The sequence below is a fragment of the Pelodiscus sinensis genome, chromosome 1 (assembly GCF_049634645.1).
Source record: "Pelodiscus sinensis isolate JC-2024 chromosome 1, ASM4963464v1, whole genome shotgun sequence".
Taxonomy (NCBI): Eukaryota; Metazoa; Chordata; order Testudines; family Trionychidae; genus Pelodiscus; species Pelodiscus sinensis.
Genome location: NC_134711.1, coordinates 27159744 through 27182098, shown reverse-complemented (window position 1 = coordinate 27182098; position 22355 = coordinate 27159744). Strand labels below are relative to the sequence as shown.

At 44.0% G+C, this 22355-nt stretch overlaps 1 protein-coding gene across 3 annotated transcripts in view; it reads right to left on the bottom strand.

Moving 5' to 3' along the window:
- DLD (dihydrolipoamide dehydrogenase) overlaps window positions 1–21459 on the bottom strand; it is a 37528-nt gene extending 16069 nt beyond the window's left edge. For all 3 annotated transcript variants that reach the window (XR_012903470.1, XM_075927283.1, XM_075927294.1), the window contains exons 1-8: window positions 21301–21459; window positions 18206–18281; window positions 15653–15732; window positions 6423–6491; window positions 2760–2829; window positions 1747–1847; window positions 484–627; window positions 175–276 (exon numbers count right to left, since the gene is read on the bottom strand). Coding sequence is in view for 2 of the 3 variants with exons in the window: in XM_075927283.1 (XP_075783398.1) it covers window positions 175–276; window positions 484–627; window positions 1747–1847; window positions 2760–2829; window positions 6423–6491; window positions 15653–15732; window positions 18206–18281; window positions 21301–21339 (681 nt within the window). In the remaining variant the exon portion in view is untranslated. The remainder of the gene's footprint in view (window positions 1–174; window positions 277–483; window positions 628–1746; window positions 1848–2759; window positions 2830–6422; window positions 6492–15652; window positions 15733–18205; window positions 18282–21300) is intronic.
- Window positions 21460–22355: the final 896 nt, after the last annotated feature.

Here is a 22355-nt window from a genome sequence, read left to right as displayed (position 1 = left end):
TGATCTAACTAGTGACTTGGTGCTCTCTCTCATTAAAAATCCCCCCAGCCATATTATGTCCTAATACTAACACAATATACAGATTTAAATTCGTAGCTCCAGATCCAGTGACAAATAGTTATATCCTGTTTCTTTATCTACTGAAAGCATAAGTTGTATAAATAAGCCTCTTACCAATTCCACACCAATGACTCCTGCACCAATGACAACCATCTTTTCAGGGACTTGTTTCAGGGATAATGCACCAGTTGATGATACAATTGTGTCTTCATCAATCTAATAATTAACAAAGGAAAAAGCTATTTTAGACAGTTTGAAATTATGTAGTATACTGAACACTAGTGTAAGCTTCCTTCTTAGAGAGGAAAAATATCGCACAGCAATAACTAATAAGTTGCAGAAAACTGTTACTCAATAAATGACAATCAGTAACACCACAATAATGAAAAACAATACCATTAAAGTTACTAATTAAAATCATACCATAATTCCAGGGAAGGGAGCAACTTCTGAACCTGTGGCTATGAGGATATTCTTTGTATTGATAACCTGAGTGCTGCCATCCTCTTTGGTTGCTGTGACTTGGTTTTTCCCAGTTATTTTTCCAAACCCAGGCACATGTGTGACCTTTACAAATGAGAATAGAATAAATACAAAGTTTCACCATTTAAATGATTGCATACATATTTTACAACCAAAATAACTTTAATCTCAATAGATCTGTAGTGACAAATGGATTCTCTACTGATCTATCACTTCATTACTGATGACACTAAACTGGGGGAAAGGTAGATATGCTGGAGGGTAGGGATAGGGTCCAGAGAGGCCTAAACAAATTGGAGGACTGGGCCAAGAGAAATATGAAAAGCTTCAACAAGAACAAGTGCAGAGTCCTACACTTAGGATGCAAGAATCCCATGCACTACTATAGGCTGCTGTTTAGCCAGTTGGTTCCCAGTTCTGCAGAAAAGGACCTGGGAATTACTGCAGATGAGACCACATCTGGAGCATTGCATACAGTTTGGGCTCCCAACTACAGAAAAGACAAATTGGAGACATCCAGCAGAAGGCTCGGAAAATGATTAGGGAGCAGGGATACATGACTTTGAAGACAGGTTGAGGAAACTGTTCTTATTTTGTAAGCAGAAGAAAAGAATAAGTGGGGATTTGACAGCAGCATTTAAACTTCCTGAAAGGGGGAGGGGGATTTCTCAAAGAGAATAGAGCCAAGATATTCTCAGTGGTGGCAGATGACAAAACAGGAAGCAATGGTCTCAATTTGCAGCATGGGAGATCTAGGTTGGATATTAGGAAAAACTATTTCACTAGGAGGGTGGTGAAGCCTGGAATAGGTTGCCTAGTGAGATGGCAGCATCTCATCCTTAGAGGTTTTTAAGGCCAGGCTTAACAAAGCCCTGGCTAGAATCATTTAGTTGGGGTTGGTCCTGCTTTGAGCAACAGTTTGGACGGGATGACCTCCTGAGGTCTCTTCCAACCCTAGTCTTCTATGATTGCAAACTGAACAATAATGTGACACCCTTTTAAGAAAAGGAAAAAAACAGTTCTAAATATAAAAATACTGAATTGCAGATAAGCAAGTCTTCCTAAAAGTGAAGTGGTCAAATTCTATCATTGCTGATCATTTATTAACCATTTTAATTAATCTCAGAGGTAAAAAGTAGATTCATTAGAAAAGGAAAAAAACATATGCAGAAAAACAGTATGAGACACACAGCCCAAACTAACCTTGTTCTGTTTAAACAAATGGGCAATTCCACTCGTTAAAGACTTTACTGCACCACTTTTCTGTTCCATCATCTTCTCTAAATTCAGCTGGAGACCTGTAACTATAATGTTTTATACATCTTTATTTTTCCCTTGTATTTCAGTATCTTTATATATATCTCAACTTAAAGGTTATCTGAAAAAAAAAAAAAAAGTTCTGTGCCACAGTAAGAGGCGCTGAATGACCTCATTAATGGGTTAAAAAGAGCATTCAGCTATCAGAGTAGAAACATTAACTTCATATTTTTCAAATATAGATGGAGACCAATTCCATTTTGTTGCAGTAGAAAATGAATCATTTTAATTTGCAACTTTCCAAGAAGTTGATTTCAAGGAATAGAAACAAATTTCTAACATTCCAGTTGATTTTGTAAGCCTGGTAGGCTTTCCTACTATCTATTCAATCAGGTGAAGTGGTCAAAGATTTGCACATTTAAAAGGCACTGTGCAAAACCACACGTTTTACGGATGCTAAAATTAATCAACTAATCGAATAGGAGCTGGAATTTCCATCGACTATACAATTAGTCAATAAGGGCACTTCCGCTTTAAAATGTAGCAAGAGACCGTCCAGAAAGGCAGAAGGACCGTGCGGCGTACAAAGATTGAAATGCCACATGGAGTCTGGGGCCAGCAGGGAGTTCCCCTTTGACTCCGGGCTCCATGTGCCACTCCATGCAGTGTTTCAATCTTTGAAATGTACAAGAGCCCCAGCGGGTACTCTTGTACATTTCAAAGGTGGAGCATCGCCTTGCGCCTCTGCCTCCTCCCATGGAGCTGGAGCGGGGGGGGGGGGGCTTTTAAGCCAGCTCCCCTCCACACCCGGGCTACTTCTTTCTGATAAGAGACAGCAAACGTGGGGAAGGGAAGCGACTAGTGTGTTGACTATCCGATAAGCTTTTGCTTATCGGATAGTCAACTAGTCGATTACATCCCTAATATGTTTACAATGCTAACGTGTACTTCATACTCACTTTCAATTCCTCTACTAGCAAAATCCTTTCCATGGGCCAAATGATACAGATGTGAGTTGTTCAGCAAAGCCTACCACATAGAAAAACATAATTTAATATGGAGTCAGACCATAACATATTAAAAACAATCAAACTGTTGAGATCACTATTCGTTCCCAACATCAGCAAAAAAATATTTTAACGTTAGTTTTCAATAAACACTTTCACCATTATCACCAAGAAAAGTTTTATTCAAAATTTAAAATATATACGAGGCCACAATTTCATTTTATGTAGGACATTTTATACAAGACATTTCCCAAAATTCTTTGGCATTAAACAGAGTTACAAAGTTAATTTTGCTCACCCTCTGCTTGCTGTTTCAGACATAATTACATGAGTAAGAAAAGCCAAATTCAAGCCTGATTTAATTCTGCTGACTTTAACAATCAAACCAGGCATTAATTTGGCCTAGTAAATTTTCATTTGAAAATTATAATGATACAGAGCTTTGAGACAGACACAATTTGGATGTCCCAGAGACAAAGAGCTGCAGAGGAAAACTGTCTTGTTCTCTGCCCTAGTACATAATCTCACATCTGAGGGAACATGAGAATGTATAAAAACTTGGAGAAGGTGGAGGAGGAAACAGATCTAGTTCAGAAACTAACTTACAGTCCTTCTGATTCAGTAGAACCTCAGAGTTAAACAACTAGAGAATGGAGGTTGTTCATAACTCTGAAATGTTCATATCTCTGAGCAAAACATTAGGTTGTTCTTTCAAAAGTTTACAACTGTACATTGACTCTGAAAACTTTGAAAGCTTTGAAACTTTAATATTCAGGAGAAAAATGTGTGTTTTTTGGTAGTTTACATTTAAACACGGTCCTGTACTATATTTGCTTTTTTGTCTCTGCTGCTGCCTGACGGCATATTCTGGTTCCAAAAGAGGTGTGCACTTAACTTGGTCAGTTCATAACTCTGAAGTTCTACTGTTACAAGGATAATTCTGAACTGTACTCAGAAGTGGAGAGCCAGAGAAGATGCATGAGGATGATGTGTCTGTACTTCAGTGTACCTGAAACAGGGCAGAGGAGCAAAATTGTGAAGAATGCCAAAGTCTAAAAAACTGGGGCTAGAAGAGGCTGCAAATGAACCTAAAAAATACATAATTTATATTTGTGATCATAATATAGTGTATTATAGTCTGAGTAAAAGTATAGTTTGTCAGGCTGAGATAATCAGGTTTGTTTTTGTAAACCAGGAGCATCTATGTGCAAAACTTGTTTTTTTAAATAAATGTATGACTACTTAGAACGTACACTCAGCTGCATCATCACTGCGTAAATTGTCAAAATTAGAAAGGAAAAAATTCTGTTAGATATGTCATAAACAAAAACAAACACTTTCTATTATTGGATTTTGGGAGAGGATTTAATAACTTACTATTACACCTTAATGCTAATGGCATGTACCCAAAAATCTTCTATGAAGATAAATTCAAGACACAAAGGAGTGAAAGCTTCCTAATAAGATCCTAAAGTTCATTTCCCAATACTATTCACTGCTAAACCTGATTTACAATAGATGCCTGGAAACTTTTTCAATACAGGTTGAATCTCTCTAGTCCGCCAACATCCATGGTCCAGCATGATTTTAGTTAGCTGGATGTCCACTTATCATGGGTATGGCCAAGTTTCCCATGGTCCCATAAAGTTTGTTTACAGCCACCAGTCCTGACTCTCAGTGTTCTGTGCTGCTAATTAACTCCAATTTATCTCTAAATGTATTCTAAGAGTCCAGTAAGCAGTGGAAGTGTTGGTAATGCTACAAGACAATATTGATCTCCCATGGTTCAGCAAATTTTCTGGTTCCGCACCAGTCAGGTCCCGAGGATACTGGATTAGAGAGGTTCAACCTGAACATTTATAAATTAAGCTATTACCTTTATTAGCTTTTGTTATTATGAATGCTCAGATGACTTACAAAATTTTAAAAAAACCAGATGCACCAATATTTATTAGAATTCTTTTTCTACTGAACTTTGAAAGGCTCAAAGGGCATTTTAATGTACCTGCTTGCTCAGAAGCAGAGTATCACAAAGCAGTGCAAATTTTTGTTTAGATATTAATGGATCTCTGTGAATGAGTTACCATAGAGATTTAGTAAAAGCTAGTACCTGAAACAGTTTATTAGGATGTCTGTTATGTTATCCACTTGTATGCTGTGAGCATAGTTTGTAATGAAAAATACTGCACATGTTCTATGTGTTGCTGTCAGTCTAACAGCATGGGTTCAGAACTATTTCCTATCCAGCACTCCCTTTTACACACGGAAGTAACAAATGGCCTCAGGAGAAGGTCTAGAAGCTGGGTCTAAATCCCACTTCACAATCGTACCCTACTTCTGTAAAGAGGACAAGCAAGGTGGCAACCACAGAGATAACTATGTGATAGATCGGTTGGTCTCAAACTTTTTGGGCTTCAGAGCACATTACATGCATAAAAATTTATCAGTCCACTGATGGTATGTGTTGTACTTATGTGGAGCCCCAGCGGTCCACTGACTGTATGTGTTGTACCTATCGATATTTCCAGTTTGTCAACCTCACAGAGCCCCTGGAGATGTCTCGAGGAGCCATGGGGCTCCGCAGAGCACAGTTTGAGAAACACTGTGATAGATAAAATATATCTTACATTGTGTTTTGCTCTCATCCTGAAGGATTCTCAAGTGCTTTACAAATTTGAAGTCAAATTCTATAGAGGGATTACTTCATTCACCATTGAAACAACAGCTCTTTCAACAGAACAGAGCAACATTTCTGTACCATAGCTTAAATCAGGATTAGTGTGTTCAGGTGAAACTTTAAGGGTAATTTAAGTATGCAAAATACAATTACCCTGATTGGAAATTTGGGGAAAAAACACCACAGCTGATACCAGGAATGAAGAGGGGATATTTAATGACTCCATGTGCTAAGGACTGTGGGTTTAAATTTAATCAAAACAACAAAATAAAACAAACCCCAGAGGCATTCCTTCTAACCAAGCAGGCTTTGAAAGAATGATTCAGATGGCTGAGGCCTGTTTTTTTCCTTTTCTGAGCAGACAAAAGTCAGAATGAGAGAACAAATAGTTACCAATGTGAAAAAGTATGTTACCAGATGACAGGAAATAGCTTCACAAAATATTTTTTTTTACAACAGAGAAGGAAAAAGACTAGCTACTTTGATGTAAATCTATATAAAATATTTGCAAATGCATTACAACAGACATGGGGCACCATCAACTGCAGCATTTCAGTAGTAGATCATCTGATATAGGATTGGCTCAGCCATTTACTAATGCAAGAGCTGCATTATTACTGTCTTTAACTTAATGCTGCAAGCCTTTCCGAAGTTGCTACTGGTTTAAAGAATAGATCATGTGGGTTCATCTTAGTGTTTCTAGTGTAAGAGACTTAATTTGGTTTAACTGGTTAATGCCATCATCCTGTTAGCTCATTAGTACTGTAAAATAAATCCGTTTCTTTAGCCTTGTGTTTTCTTTCTCCTTTTCCATTCTAGTCAATGGAACTATGACAATTTATACCATCTGAGAATCTATCCAAGGTCTTTTTACACTGTATCACTGTATTCAAATCCAAAGTGAAAACATTATACAAACTAGGGAAACACACACTTGCCTTGGAAGGAATACAGCCAACATTCAAACAGGTTCCACCCAATGTTTCATTTTTCTCCACACAAACAGTCTGCAATAGAAGGGGAAAAAAAACTATTATAGCTAAACTGCATTCTTATTTCCTAAAAGCAGATTTGAAAATCTCAGTGAACACCAATGACACAGGAAAATGACTCATTTTATAATTCTACTCCTTAAAGGTTACTGTGCAGCATTCTTGTTTGTAGGTTTAGCTGGAGACTGATTTGTTCTCCCCTAGCTCTTTACTCACTCTTTTTAAACAAATAATTTGAGCAGTAGGATAACGCAATGTCAGCATTTATATGTATAAAGAAGTACAAACATCGCCCTGCACCTTTCAGTAAGTTCTTTCAACTGATCAGGAGCTGTAGTTCTCTGAAAGATGACTGCCTTGAATTAGATTGACATAGGATCAAAAATGCCTCAGAATAAAGAAAACCAAAGGGAATTAAGCAAGGACAAGTAAAAAGAGAATCTCAAACAGTGATTGGAATAGATTGGTAAATGAATCTTGTCAGTGTTTTCTTCTATAAAAATACAAACACCCTGTGGGATTCTCACTTCAAGAGTAAGGCATTCTAGGGCTATCCCAAAAGAAATGAAAATAAAGCTGGTCTGAACATCAACAACAAGGCCATCTTCAACTGTTTAAACAGGGAGGAAAGAAGGATGGATAGAAGAGATCTCTCTTTAAAATCCCACATTAGACAACATACAAGTCTCCAGAAAGACATCTGTCAAGGACAACATCCTGTGCAAAACTGGCTAACAAAAAAGGGATATCTGGAAAGAAAACAAAACTTTTCTTGAAAACAAGATTGGCCCCTCCTCCATTGTAAACAGAAGTTGTGGAGTGCATAGAATTCAACAAGGGAGTCCCTAATTTTCAGAACTGTAAGTTTAAATCAGTCTACAGGAGAATATTTGGGTGAAGTGCTTCAACCATTTCCTTAAATAGCTCATTTTGTGCCAAAGCAAATGAGATAGTTAGCATAAAAACTAAAATTTGAAGTTTAAGCTTATATAATAGCATAACCACTCATTGGTCTTTTCTGTTTTGAGTGTGAAGATCAAAACTGCTTCTAAACCAAGCTGATGTTGAAGAGCTACTGGAAGGCCTAGAACAGGGATTTACTGAAGCTAAACTTTTATTCAGATACCTTCAAGACTATAGCAGCTGTACTCAGAAGTGAATTTATTCATGGGCTAATCCCAAACAGGATGTGAAGGCATGTATGGTAACTGCTGGTCTATATCAGAAGCAGCAGAGCAGAGGAAGCAGCCAGCTCCCTGATCACGGAGCTGCAGGTGGGAGCAGATGTGCTCCAAGAGCCAGCTGCAACCCCACGCTATGGGTACATGTAACCATTTAACCTGAGATTTTTCAGCAGTTACACGATTACCTGGTTTTAAACATCCCTAATGATAACCCTTTTTAATGGAGCTTCCAGACCAAGATACTTCTAAGCCAGCTATCAGTGGCATGCAAGCAGATTTTCTGGTGTATGCGCGATGGGAGCTCAGCCCCGCGAACCTCAAGATTGCTGTGCAGCTACAGGCTGGAGCACCAGCTCCAGCTTCCTGCTGGGGGGAGTGGGAAGGCAGGAGAGATGCACGTGTGGCCTGATGTAGGGCCTGGGGTGACCCAGCAAGACCCTGAGCTGGGCTCCACATCCTTGGGGTCCCCGGAGCTAAGGGGTTAACACCCTCCCCACTGCGCTACAGGCTCTGCCTCCTGCTCCAGGAGGGGACAGGGCTGGGGCTGCTCAGCAGATCAGTGCTGGGCGGCTGGTCACATGTGGGTCCCCTTCCCCAATACCTCGCTGGAACCAGCCCCAGGCTCTGCCTGCCCCAGCCCTAGAGCCATAGCCTGCAGATGAGGGGCGAGCCCCAGCGCTGCTGCCTTGCCAGTGAGTGTGCTGGGAGCACAAGGATGTGGAGGCAGGAAGGAGGGGGGAGAAGGATGCAGGGAAAGGATCGGAGGGGGCATGGGTTGCACTGCGGAGATGCAGAGGAATGAGGCTGGGAGATCATAGGGCTTATGGGAGTGAGGCTGGGGGAACCATAGGGCTGATGGGAGCGAGGCTGGGGGAACCATAGGGCTGATGGGAGCGAGGCTGGAGCAGGAGGGTTTGATGTGCACACAAGGGTTTTGATGTGCCGCTATGTAGCTGCAATCTCACCGTCTGACCTTTTCTGCGTTACTCCCCCAAACTTCCTCTTGTACCCCACACTCTCCGCTGCCACAAAACTCCCTTCCAGATCCTGCCCTCCTCACCCTCTCCTGCACCCCCATCCCTGTCCCACACACTGAACCCCTCATTTTTGTCCCCACCCTAAAGCTTAAGATGGTCCATAAAAACCACTAACTCAGGAATCCCAGAAAAGTAAATCTGGCCTATAGGAAGCTCTGAACCTCAGTCCCCCTTGTCCCTTCCCCTCACCCTGTAGGGTTGGAACACCAGAGGAGTGAGGTGTCTCAATTGGGGACCACATCAAGACGGGCTGAGGGGTTTGGAAGAGATTGTGTTGGGTTTTTTTTGCTTCTCACTTGTTTGGTCCCCAACTGATTTTTCTGTGGGTCAGTGGCAGTGTTCCCTGTAAGCTGGGCACTTGTGTGGCCTCCCAGGAGAGATTCAGGTGCTGCCCAGCTGATTAGTAGAGAGCCCACAGATGATCACAGGCAGCAGCATGTGTTACTATTGGTGGTACAAATCTGCCCGTGCCTTGGTGCACATAATAAAATTTATTCTGCACATAGATGGAAAAACTTAGAAGGAACATTGGTCAGTGGCCCCCAACCCAAAACACATTCCCCACCCCTGCCATAAAGAAAGAAAACACTGAAACCTTTTGTATTAGACAAATTAAATTTTATTTTATTTTAAATTGTTTGATAAATTAACATGAAAAAGTTAAAATGCTTAGTCTGTTTAACAATTTAAATTAAACCATTCTCCCTAGCTGCAGTACTACCAAAACGGCTCAGGCATAATTTTGTAATTAACAGTGAGTTTCTATTAGCAATTGGTGGTCCACGGAAAAGTCTGCATTGAGTCAGGTGGTCCACTGTGTGCACGGTGGAGAGAGCCCCTTCCCCAACTCCCAGGAGAGTGGCACAGCCCAGAGCAGGACGGTTAAATCTTGGCACGCCACTTTGGAAAGGTTGCCGACCCCCTGTTCTAAGCTATAGTCCTTGTAGATTCCTTGATCAACTTCAATTAGAAGTAGCTGTTTTGAAGTTTCTGCAAGGACTGGAGAAAGACAGGATTATCTTATACAGAATCTTATCCAAAATCTTCTCCACACTGATGTACAGGCAGTCCCCAGGTTACGTACAAGATAGGGACTGTAGGTTTGTTCTTAAGTTGAATTTGTATGTAAGTCGGAACTGGTACATATTGTAGGGGAAACTCTAGCCAAACATTTCTCCAGAGCTCAGTTTTATTCTCCCACACCTCACTTCCCTCAGTCCTTTATTCTCAAGCTGAGGTGTCTGCTGAGAAAAGCCGCTCTGTGTCTCCCTCATCTGCTGGGGAGGAGGGCACTAGCTTCGCATCTCCCTAGTCTGCTGGGGGGAAGCAGCTAGTGCGGGGTTGCCTCACCTCGTTTGTAAGTAGGGATCCAATGTAAGTCGGATCCATGTAACCCGGGGACTGCCTGTATTTGGTATCAGATGAATTCTTTGGCTCATCTGAATCCAAACTGCAGCTGTCATCATCCCAACAGAGCCTTTAGGCAAGTGGAAGGAATTTACAAGACAATGGTAAGACTGTGTCCTACCTAAATATTTTGATAAGAACTAGTCATGGCTATGGCCAGTGTCAAGGTCAGAATGCATACACTGAGCAAAACATCAGCCTTTAAACATCAACCTCTGCACAAAAATACTCAAAATACACCAAGAATTCTTACCCTTGCTTACCACAGGGGCAAAGGCAGCACTGAGGGATCAAGAATGATCAGACCAGATCACAGAACATACATGGATTACCAAAGCCATTGTTTCCTTCCCTTCCCCTTCAATTACATGAATGCAGGAGGGCCAATCCAAGGGTTTTGACTACTGCCTTACGGAGCTATTGGCACCTCTTGGCTTTATCCCATGTGGAGACTCTCATCCAATGAGCCATATTCTCAGGACTATCAACTGTAAGTGCCAAGGCCTCACCTGCTGCAGTGAGAAGGCCTCACCATGCTTCTCGGAACCCTCTGCTTCAACTACAGCACATGCTGCTTCAGTGCTAAAGCCACCACAGTGGCCTTAATGGGGATCAGGGTCTATGCCAATGTAGGTAGCACTAGCCCTGCATTTTGGGGTGCAATGATTGGGCTGAATCAGGTTTTTGTTTGAAGGGTTTAACTTCAAAGGACTCTGTTCCTCCTTATGCCACATGTAGAGAAGTCTTCCATTGGATGACCTCAAGGAAGGCTTGAAGGCACTCTGCATGTTTCTTCAATACATAGCATGACATATCCATACATATTGAGTATCCCTGCACACCAGAGAGGAGTCTGAGGCAGACAATGCAGACTAATCAGGTTTGAAGCCTCCCTCTTTAGATGTCACACCTATGACACGATATATCATGTTTCAATGTCTCAAAGGAAACACTGGACCAAAAGAGAAGTAGGCAGAGAGCCAGAAAAAGAAATTTACTATTAAAAGAATGGAACAAGAACTAGGTAAGCCAAGTAAGCCTTAAGGCATTTAATAAAAGATGTAGCACTAAGCACTTTAATTCAGGTATTTATGGGTTAAAGTGCTAGGAAACATCAATAAACAAATCACCTCAGTTATACCGGGATATTGGCCAACAACACACAAAAGAAAGAACAAGGCAACAGAATTATTTACACTGAAGCAGAGACAATGCCAAAGTGCTAAAGGACAGGGATTCTCATGTAGCACAAGCGACGAGGAGTCCTGTGGTACCTTATAGACTAACTGAAGTGTAGGAGCATAAGCTTTCGTGGATAATTTCATTTAGCACAATTATACCAGACCTGCCTAGAAAGCAAAAGGCTATTAAAGGATACCCACCAAAGCACTGAGATTCAAAAAAGCTAGTGCAATAGCCAATGACGCATACTGTGCTGTAAGGACTGTGGTCACAAAAGGAACCTGTAAGAACATTCAGAGGGCAGCATTTATATTTGGGTGGGATGGGACAGGACAGCTAGTAGAAGCCTGAAAAATAACACTCCACTGCTAATGCCCTCCAAGAGTTAAGAAAAACAAAAGTGCTTATGAACTAAGTGAGTTCTACCAATCTTGTATTAAATTATGTTCATGAATGAGAATCATGCAGAAATAGTCGTGATACACTGACAACAACCTCAGTGAATTAAGTTAAACCTTACTGTTAAAGTAAATAGCAAGCTTTCGAGTGGGTGTGTAGATTTTATTGTCTTAATGTTTTTTTTGTAATGCTTTGTACCTTACCTAGGTTTGCTTAAAAAGAGCTTTGTGGGAACATCTACCTACAGCAATTATTCTACCTGGTCATATCCTGGTCATAAGGGAGTGAGATCCAGATCTCCAACCAGAGGCAACAACAGCTGGGAAGCTGAAAACTTGAGAGCGTCCTTGATGGACAACTGAGGGGAAATGCAGGAGAGTTGTTCTAAACTATGACAACTACATCTTTAGGAAAATACATTTTCATCTATTTTCACAAATTACTCTAGAAAACTCATTTCCTCCCCATTATTCAGCATGAAACAGGTCACTTGAACCCCTCATGAAAGGTGCTTTGTTCATAAAAGCCATTCAAAGGAGGCAGCGGGAACAGCCAAAAGAACAAGCTCCTATAAATTATGCATAAGATAATCTATATTTATAGTCTCATCTCCAACATTTAGTCCATGTATTTAATAAGTCATCTTTATTCATGACAAATAGTGTTTAACCACTTACTCTGGCATTAAGCAACTTCAGCTTCATTGCAGGGGCACATTTCCACTGCCCTTAAACACATTAATGATTCTCTCTGCCAATTTTTTTTTTTTCCGAAATAAACAAATGTGGTGATGAGTTCCAGGAAATCCTGCATTTACATCTGAAGAGCACTATGCAAGATCTGGGTATTATTTTTATTGGAGGTATCTCAGCCAGTTTCACAGAATCTAATGGCAGTTAGGCACTAAATTTGTTATTCGTTCCAGTCCTTTTTGGCAGATACCTAAAAATTGCTGATAGCTTTTGATTAGAACCCAAACTGTTTTGCGGAGAAAATTATTTTTCCTCTTGACATTCTCGTATATAAATATGCTTCCCTTTCTAATCCAATTCATTTTATTTAAAATATAGCTGGGGCACCTCTCAGCAACTATTGTTTACATTGGTTTCAGTCTAACCTATAAAAATTAAGCTAATCTGATGGCCTTAATATCCAGTAACAAAAAAAAAGACATTTTAATAATCACAGTTCAAAAGATATTAACCAACATGAAAAATGGTACATCTACAGTCTTAAGTATCTGCTTAAGACAGGGGTGGGCAAAAATTTTTGCCTGGGGGCCACTTCAAATTTTTTTGAAGAAGCCCCGGGCCACCCTAGATGGTCTAGGGATGAGGGAGCTCCTTTGTCCCCTCTTCCCACTAGACACCCATGCCCTGGAAGAGGCTTGGCACACTCCCTCACCCCCAGGCCAATCAGGGACCAGGCAAGGGAGCATAGGAAGCCTCCTCCTAACTGGCGAGGAGCATGTTGCACTTTGAAGTGCTGCAGGCTACTCGCAGGGCCGAGGCAGGGCGAAGAAAGCTTCACACAGCTCCCCCACCCTCAGGACCTGATTGTCCTGGGGGTGGGAGAGCATGCGAAGCCTCCTCCGCTCTCTTCCCCCACCCTGTGTGCTCCTGGCTGGGTGGGAGGAGCCTTCGCATGCTCCCCTGCCCCCAGGCCAATTAAGGCCTGGGGGTGGGGAAGCACATAAAGCTTTCTCCACTTTGTCCCCGCCCTGCGAGCAGCGTGCGGCGCTTGGAAGCACCGCGTGCTGTGAGCAGGGTGGGGGCAGAGCGGAGAAGGCTTTGGGGGTTCCCCGCCCCCCAGACCCTAATTGGCTTGAGGGCAGGGGAGCAGAAGGGCCTCCGCGGGCCAGATCCACCAGCTTGGCAGACTGAAGCTTGCCCGCAGAGGCCCTTTGCCCACCCCTGGCTTAAGACAAAGTTAATCTACAACGTGGTCTAGTGCAGTGGATCCCACCCACTGGTCCAGACCGGTGCCGGGCTGCAGCGTCTCTGTGGCCCAGGGCTAGGATACACCACCCAGCACCACCCCTCCTGATGAGCTGTTGGGAGAGTTGTGTCCTGCCCCACCTCTCAGCCAACCAGTGACAAGTGGGGTTTCCTTCCAGATGTGGAAGAGTAATTCGCTGCACAACGGGAGGGCCACGTGGAGCCCAGCATGGCAGCCTTAGAGCAGCCACGACCTGGGTAGCAGTGCTCAGTTAGCAGCTGGGAGACATCACAGGGCTAGATGAAGGGGGAGGGTTAGGCACTGGGGAGCTCCAGGGGCAGACATAGTGCTTGAGGGTTCTGGGGATGTGAGGCTGGCACTGGGGATGGGGCTAATATTGGGGACTAGGGGCTGGCACTGGAGGGGTTCAGGGTGGGGTTGGGTGCAATGGATCTCTGGAAACAGGAAGCTGGCACTAGGGGGTCTGGTCGGGAGCTATAAAGGTGGGGGGCTGGCAGGGAGGCATTTGGGTTGGCAACTGGCACTGGGAGGCTTAGAGGGCAAGAGGCTCAGTCAGGGGACTCTGGGGGATAGTGGAAGGGTGGGGGGCTCTCGGGGTTAGGGTTGGCACTGGGGGGGGATCTGGGACAAGGTGTACCCCAACCTCAGCCACAAACAGCTGGCTTCAGCTGCAGTAGCTGTCAGCCACATGGCAACTATGGGATCTGAAGCTGGCTGTTCATGGCAGCTCTTGGCAGACCAGTAATATTTTATTCCCATATCTGTATATTTATTATTTGCATAATGAATATGTAAATATGCAAATAAAATGTTACTGGTCCACCAACAGTTTGTGAATGGGTTTGCTGGTCTATGATATAAAAAGGGTTGGAAACCTCTCGTCTAGTGGATATGCACTGGATTGGACATGGGAAATATGGGTTCTATTCACACTTTTTGCTATTGGCCTATCGGGTCATCTTGGATAAGTCATTCCCTCTATCTGTGCCTCACCTTTCTCCTCTATAAAATGGATAAAATGATACTGACTCCTATAAAACACTGAGTTCTAATGATGGAAAGACACTATACAAGAACTAGTTATTATTAATTTTGAAATGAAATCAAGTCCTCACAATGTGGTGTCAAAAGCTACAAATAGCCCCTGGAAATGAAGTAGGTCCAGCACTCCTATGCCAGAGCAGATTCTCACATCTGACCAATTAAAAGGACAAGTAAGCATGTGTGGACTAAATAAGATCAGGAAGAGACAGAGAGAGGAAGTCACTGTGAGTCTGAGCAGACTGGTTCTATCTGGTAAAGCTGGTGACAGAAGCCTGGAAGGAAGAGGAAAGCTCTGCAGCCACTCGTTGAGAGGAGGGAGGAATTGGCTAGGACACTATGTTTGGGAGCTAGGGGAAGGATTAAGGCAGATAATGGCAATAGGGTTATGTTGGCTGGCATTGCCAAGACAGCATCAGGAGGGCTGGAGAGGTCTCAAGGCAGCAGAAGCAGCATAGGGAGCTGCCTGCTTGCAGCCACTAGCTGCCAGCATGTGAGCAGCAGTGGGGCTGGCTTACTGACAACTTCAGGATTAGAGAGCAGCCTCACATGAGCCACAAGAGGGCCAGGAAGAATGAGGGACATTCCCCTAGAAAGGATGCTCTCAGGAAGGAGGCTGCAGTGTTTCTGTTGGGAAGACTGGGACTGCAATCCAGTTGGAATGGCTGAGCCTGGACTGCTCTGGAGAGTTGGGGTATGATGGGGACTGCCAAGATTGCATGTACTCACTGGACTACACTGATGACATCTGGATGATTGTGTTGGGGCTTGTTTTGTTAATGATTTATGTGCATGGGACTTTTTGTTAAAAAACGGGGAGAGGAGTTATATTTATATTTGGAAAGACTGGGAGAGTGCTGTCAGTTGGGGCTGCCCAGTGATAAAGAACCTCAGTTTTCCAGTGTTGCAAGAATCCCTACTGAGTTTATCTGGATTAGTGCTTTATCCAGCACAAGTTCCTTCTTACCTTAAAGCCAAGTTGAGCGGCTTTAATAGCAGCAACATATCCTCCAGGCCCAGAACCAATAACTGCGACGTCAGCATCAGCTAAGAAAAACAATACGAAACATTAAAATGTTTTCAATTTACTTGTCATGCTGTAATTTAGCTTTATATTAGTTTTACTATAGGGCTACATCTACACTGTAGGCTTCTTGCGCAAGAAATGTTTTGCGCAAGAGTTCTTGTGCAAAAGATCTTCCACAAGAGCACGTCCACACTGCCATGTGCTTTTGTGCAAGAGCGTCCATGGCAGTGTGGACACTCTCTTGTGCAAGAAAGCTCTGATGGCCATTTTAGACATTGGGATTTCTTGCTCAAGAAATTCATGTTGTCTGTCTACACTGCCTTCTTGTGGATGAGCTCTTGCACAAGAGGGCTTATTCCTCGTGGAGAGAGGAATAACTCTTCCGGAAGAAGCCCTGTTTTCCAACGCTGTACTGTAAATTTACAGTAATTCCTCATTTAACACGTGCCCACTTAACATGTTTTCATGATAGCACGATTTTTTTTTTAGGGAACTTTTTTTTAATTACACGACCATCCCTGGAATAACACGATTTCCCCAGCCAGCCCATCGGTGGCGGCTGCACGGGGCTTCCCCCGCCTCCCTCCAAAACGGTGGAGGGTTCGCCACTCTCTGCGCCGTTCCCTGCTGACTCCCCCTCACCAGACGCCTTGCCCCCTCTCCTCTACCCCCACTTGCAGGCCGGCGGCTGGGTTTCCCCAACCGGCTCGTTGCTGGCGGCTGTGCAGGGCTTCCCCCGCCTACCTGCAAAGTGGCAGAGGGTTCACCGCTCACTGCGCTGTTCCCCGCCAAACCCCGCTCACCGGACGCAGTGAGGGTCCCAGCAGACCCATTACAGGGGCATACTCCCAACCCAATCCCCCCCCTTCTCCTCCTCTTGCCTTACCCAAAACCAAACACCTCCCCTCCCTGCTGTAACCCAGTCCCCTTTCTCCCTCAACCTTATGTCCCGGTCCCAACAGACACCACCGCATGAAATACAACCCCCACCTTTTCCATTATTTTCAATGGGAAAATTGACCCTGCATAACATGTTTTCACTTATCACGATCATTTTCTGAAACATATCTATAGTGTTAAACGAGGAATTACTATACTTGCGCAAAAATGCGCGTGCAGTGTAGACACTCTGCAAGTTTTTGCGCTATAACGGCTGTTCTTGTGCAAAAAGCCTGCAGTGTAGACATAACCTAGGAGTACCAAACCTGCAACATTCTGGGATATTTCCACACACTAGCTAACAGACTGAAAGAGACTATATAGCTAGTTTTTAAAAATGATGGTGCTGTTCAGTGAACTTAGAAACATAAATATTAACTATTGAAAGGAACTTCCTGAATGAAAAAAAAATGGAATGGTTCCTGAGCATTATTTGTTCTGTAAATAAAAAAAATGGCTGTTTCAGATTTGAGAGCAAAAGTACTATAAACTGAAGTAAAGGGATGAATTTTGGTCTGACCAGTACTCCTCGGTTCGCCTCTGGAATTGCACATGCTATAAATCTTTGCAGAATTTGGCAAAAGTTATCTGAAGTTATCTTTGTTATGTATATGTAGTTATGTTTAACTGACTTTGAAAAAATGGTTACAAAAAAGATCTTGAATGTGTCATATGGCATTATTACAGATATTTAAAAAATAAGAAGGCTAAGGAGGAAGATCCAGGGAACTACAGACTGATCAGCCTCACCTCAGTCCCCAGAAAAATCATGAAGCAGGCCCCCCAAGGAATCCATTTGACACACTCAGAGGAAAGGTGATCAGGAACAGTCAACATAGATTCTCCAAGGACAAGTCAGGCCTGACCAACCTGATTGCCTTCTAGGATGAGACAACTAGCTCTGTGGATATGAGGAAAGTGGTGGATGTGATGTACCTTGACTTTCGCAAAACTTCTGATACAATCTCTCATAGTATTCTTGCTGGCAAGTTAAAGAAGTATGGCCTGGATGAATGCACTTTTAGGTGGACAGAAAGATGACTGGATCATCAGGGTTAACTATTAGTGATCAATGGCTCAATGTCTAGTTGGCAGCTGGTATCAAGCAGGGAACCCCAGAGGTTGGGACTGGTGATGGTTTTGTTTAACTACCTCATTAATGATCTGTGTGATGGTTAGTTTATACATCTCATGCTCAACAATCAGGAGAAATGGGGATTAAAATCAGAGTCTACATATTTAGCTCTGAACCAAAGAAAAAGCACAAAAGCAATCCACTCCACGTTATTCGTGCAATACAAGAAAAATGGCATACTTTATTATTTTAACCTCTAACAATAATGTAGTACAAATGATTAGTACAGTTAATCCAATGCACTGCTCACCATAATTTGATACCTACATGGTAAACGTTACTTCATATCATCAACCCTGATACTACAATTGTCTCAATGTAGATGGGCTCCTATGGCTGCAGAATCATTTGTAAGGTTGAAGGCTTAATTTGAAATACAACTTTGTCTCCTGAAAGCTATTTTGCAGTAATCAATTTACCTATATCAGCATAGTTCCTCCACGAAACTGCAGAAATGCCCTGTAGGCCATGATGGATTCGACTAAAATGGCTTCTCTGGAGAGGGAAAGAACAAAAAGTTAAAGTTTCTCTATAAACAAAATAACTGTATAAGAATTAGCAAGTTCTCATAATCTGTTTAATTAGAAAACCCAATACATTACAAAGATTAAAAATAGGTAGCAGTTGTGAACTCCGTGGATAACGCACTGCTGTGGTATACAGAAAACTTAGCTCTGCCACTAATCTGTTGTGCTTCCTGTTGTGCTTTCATCTTGTGTATCTCTGTTTCTATTCCAATCTTTATTTTGTCCACTTAGATTGTAAGATCTTCAGGGCAGGCAATAGTTTTTACCACATGCATGCATTACATCTAAAACAACAGAACCAAAAGTTGCTTCGCAGATCAAACCAGCCACGAATTGCAAGGATTAAGAAAACCCCTTATCATCATCTGTTAACTGTATGTTATCTTGTAACATTCTCTGAGCATCAGGTACTAATGGCTGTTGGAGAAGATGTTCAGACTAGATAGGCAACCGATATTGTAATTGCTATAAAACAAAACCTATATAAACACACTAGAATACTTACCCCGCATTGTCTGGATCATGCTGCCTAAGAATGGAGCGGGGAGAGGAGTCCGGCACAGGCTGCCTGCCTGCTTCTCCTGGGGCTGGCCCAGGGGACCGGGGGAAGGAAGGCTGCACCATGGCCAGCAGCTACTCCTGGGGACAGGCCAGAATGGCAGGGGTTGTGCTGCCAGCCAGCAGCAGCTCCCCAGAACTGGGGTGCTTGCTACCCCCCTGTAGTTATTTGTGAATAAAACCGTCTCTGTTCTTACATCTCTACCTTTTCATATGATGAAAACAATCGTATTCCACGCACATCCCATTATCCTGGCACAACCAAACCCTGACCTTGCTTTAATTTATACGAGAAAGCTGCATGCCAAATTTGGTGGCCCTAGCTCTTATCATTTAGGAAGAGTTCTTGAAAAATGGACTCACAGATGAACAGGAGAGCCTTCAAGGAACACAAACAGTAGGCACTGAAATCTCTTGCACAACTCAGAGCATTGGGAAGTGAGGCATAAGAAACAGGCTCCAAGAGCCCCTCTGCCCACCTCCATGCACTGGGAGTGGAAGCAGCACACTGTGACATGCTTCAGGATTACCCAAGGCTGTGTAAGGCAACACACCACTACTATCTGTCCTTAGTGTAAATCAGCCTTATCTATGGCTCCTGTGACACAGCTTCCTGAAACTAACTGCCTCTGGGCCCACAAGCACAAGCCTCCAGGTCTACGTAGACCTGCTACGTAGACCTCACCCTTTCTGTAAAGGCTAGTGCTAGGGACACACCAACATCTCCCCCTCCTGTGTCCCAAGTGCTCCCTGCAGTATCCATCCCATCACTGGACACTCAGGCAAGGTCTACAAGAGGGAACCATGTCGAAATAAGGTACGCAATGCCAGCTACCTGAACGACAGCTGGAGTCAACATACTTTAGTTCAAGTTATTGTGGCAGGGGTGGGGGCACCAGAGGGTGAGGAAGAAACTCTCCCATTGATTCCCATTGGTCCACTCGAGTTGATGGGAGCATGATCAGCAGTCGATTTAGTAGGTGTTTACTAGACCCACTAAATCAAGCCCCAGGAGATCGATCACCGCAGTACCGATCTTCCAGTAAGTGTAGATAAGGCCTCAGTTATTACTGATTAAGCTGTGCCCAAAGAGACAGTGTATACACATCTTGACTGGTACAACACAGGATAAGGTACTATATAACATTACAGCACTAAAGTATATTTATAGTGAAAACAATCAAACATAATCCTTTCCTCTTTAATAAAATAGGTCTGCTCCCAAGAACTGAGTCCTTGATAAAGTTGCTGGTTATCTGGCAAAACCAGGATCCAAGTTTTCATGAATAGCTCCATTCGCCTCCTCAAGGGGTTTCCTCTGTGAATAATCACCGAAATGGCTTCGCTTCTCTTTTGTCTCCCAAATCTCATTGTTTCAACTCCAAACTCAGAATTGCCTATCGTCACCTACCCAATATTTGTTCTCCCGTGTGCTGGCCCCAACTCGTCTTCATATCCTCAAATTAACTTGAAAAATGTAGCTGACACTGTGTTTGTTTTACTACGCTTAATCTATATATTGTATGACTTAAAGGCAAATACATCAATTTGACCGGCAAAACCAGTTTTTCCATCTCCTCTGGGGACTTGTACCTTGACATCAACCATAAGATATATTTTCAGTAGACAGACAATTTTTAAAATGTATTCCATACAATTCATAATGGTATTAAGGACCACCATGATCCTGGCTTTGATTTAATATCTCATGCAACATTCTTTGTAGATAAATACAGTGATGGTGAAATGTTAGGTGTAATGAGTCTGTCAGTGGGGACAAGCATCATCATTACAGAACCGAGAGCCCTTTGCCAGTTGCACCCAAGGAGCTGTTAGGGTCACACACAAGCACCAAGCAGGCCAGATCAGAGTTACAGGCAGTGCTCCCTGTAAACTGTGCACGTGGGCTGCCGCCCAGGAGAAAGTCAAATGCCGCCCAACTGATTAGCAGCGCCCCACAGCCAGTCGCATGTGTTTGTACTAGGGCTGCACATCTGCACGTGCCTCGGCGCACGAAACAAATGTATTCTGCACAGGGAGGGAAAGGTTAGCGGGAACACTGGTTACAGGGGACGGGGGGGGGGGGGCACACACCAAGACCCCTCCGCTGGTTCAGGGTCGTGGTGACCGGGGAGGGGGTCCAGACACCAAGAGCCCCCTGCCTGGCTCAGGGTCCGTGGGGGCAGGGGACCAGGCACGGAGACCCCCGCTGCCCGGCGCGGAGTGGCGGGAAGGACTCACGGGGACGCGGGCACCACGCAAGCCCCGAGGTCCCTGGCCAGGCCGCATCCCTCCCCCCCCAAGGAGGGGTCAGTCTGCGCGCCCCGCCCAAGGCGGGGACGGTCGGTGCCCGCTGGCCCGGCCCAAGCCCCAGAGCGGCCCCCCGGCCGTGGCCGTGTCCCAGCGCCGCTCCCCGCCCGCGCGGCTACCTGGGCGAGCGCGCAGCAGACCCGGCTCCAGCTCTGCATTTTCCGGCCGCCTCAGGTTTAACCCCCGTCCGAGCGCCTCAGGCCTGGCAGCCGCGCCTCCAAGGTCTCCGCGGACTCGCGCAGGCGCACTAGGCCCGCGAGCGGACAACGACGCTGTCACCGAGCGGCGTCGCCTGAGCCCCGCGCAAGGGCACAACACTGCCCCCTGGCAGAGGAGGTCTGCAGGCGCAGCGGGTTGGCAGGGCTAGCCATAGTGGGCGTGGCTATGCAGATATGTCTGAACGCTCCGAGGCCTAGCAATAGGCCCTGCCTGGAGGGGGCTGCTGCAGCTCAGCTGAGTGTCTCCTTCCATGCAGCAGGCTGTACAAGAGTAATAGAGATGTAGCCCTGTTAGTCTAGTCTAGCTGAAACAAAAAACAGGACAATGTAGCACTTTAAAGACTAACAAGATGGTTTATTAGGTGATGAGCTTGCGGGGGGCCAGACCCACTTCCTCAGATCAAATTGTGGAAGAAAATAGGCATAATAGGTATATATGGTCATGCCTATTTTCTTCCACAGTTTGATCTGAGGAAGTGGGTCTGGTCCATGAAAGCTCATCACCTAATAAACTGTAAACTAACTGTACAGGAGAGTTGCAATACAGCTTCCTACAGCCACTATCTTGCCATAGATTTCAGAGCCCTCCAGGAGCAAAGGTTAAAATCTCTCTGTGGTATTTTGAAGTGAGTGAACATTGGTGGGGGAAATACATTTTCTTTAAAACCAGATCTACAGGGCCAAGGAGACTAGGGCTTTGCATAGTTCTTGTAGGTAGGATGGCAGGTGCCACAAATATAATGTTAAAGGAGCTGCATCATTCCTTCCAAGATGGCACCTTCTGTGCAGAGCACATTCACGCCTTCTGCACACTATGTCAGTCACTATCACGTTACTGTCATCCCATCCTCTGCGCTCTACAGGGGGCTGGAATCTATGCACTGGACAAGGGCAAAGATTGGGTGAATTGGAGACAGGAGCAGGGTGAGCTGATGGAGGCACATTATTCTCTTTCT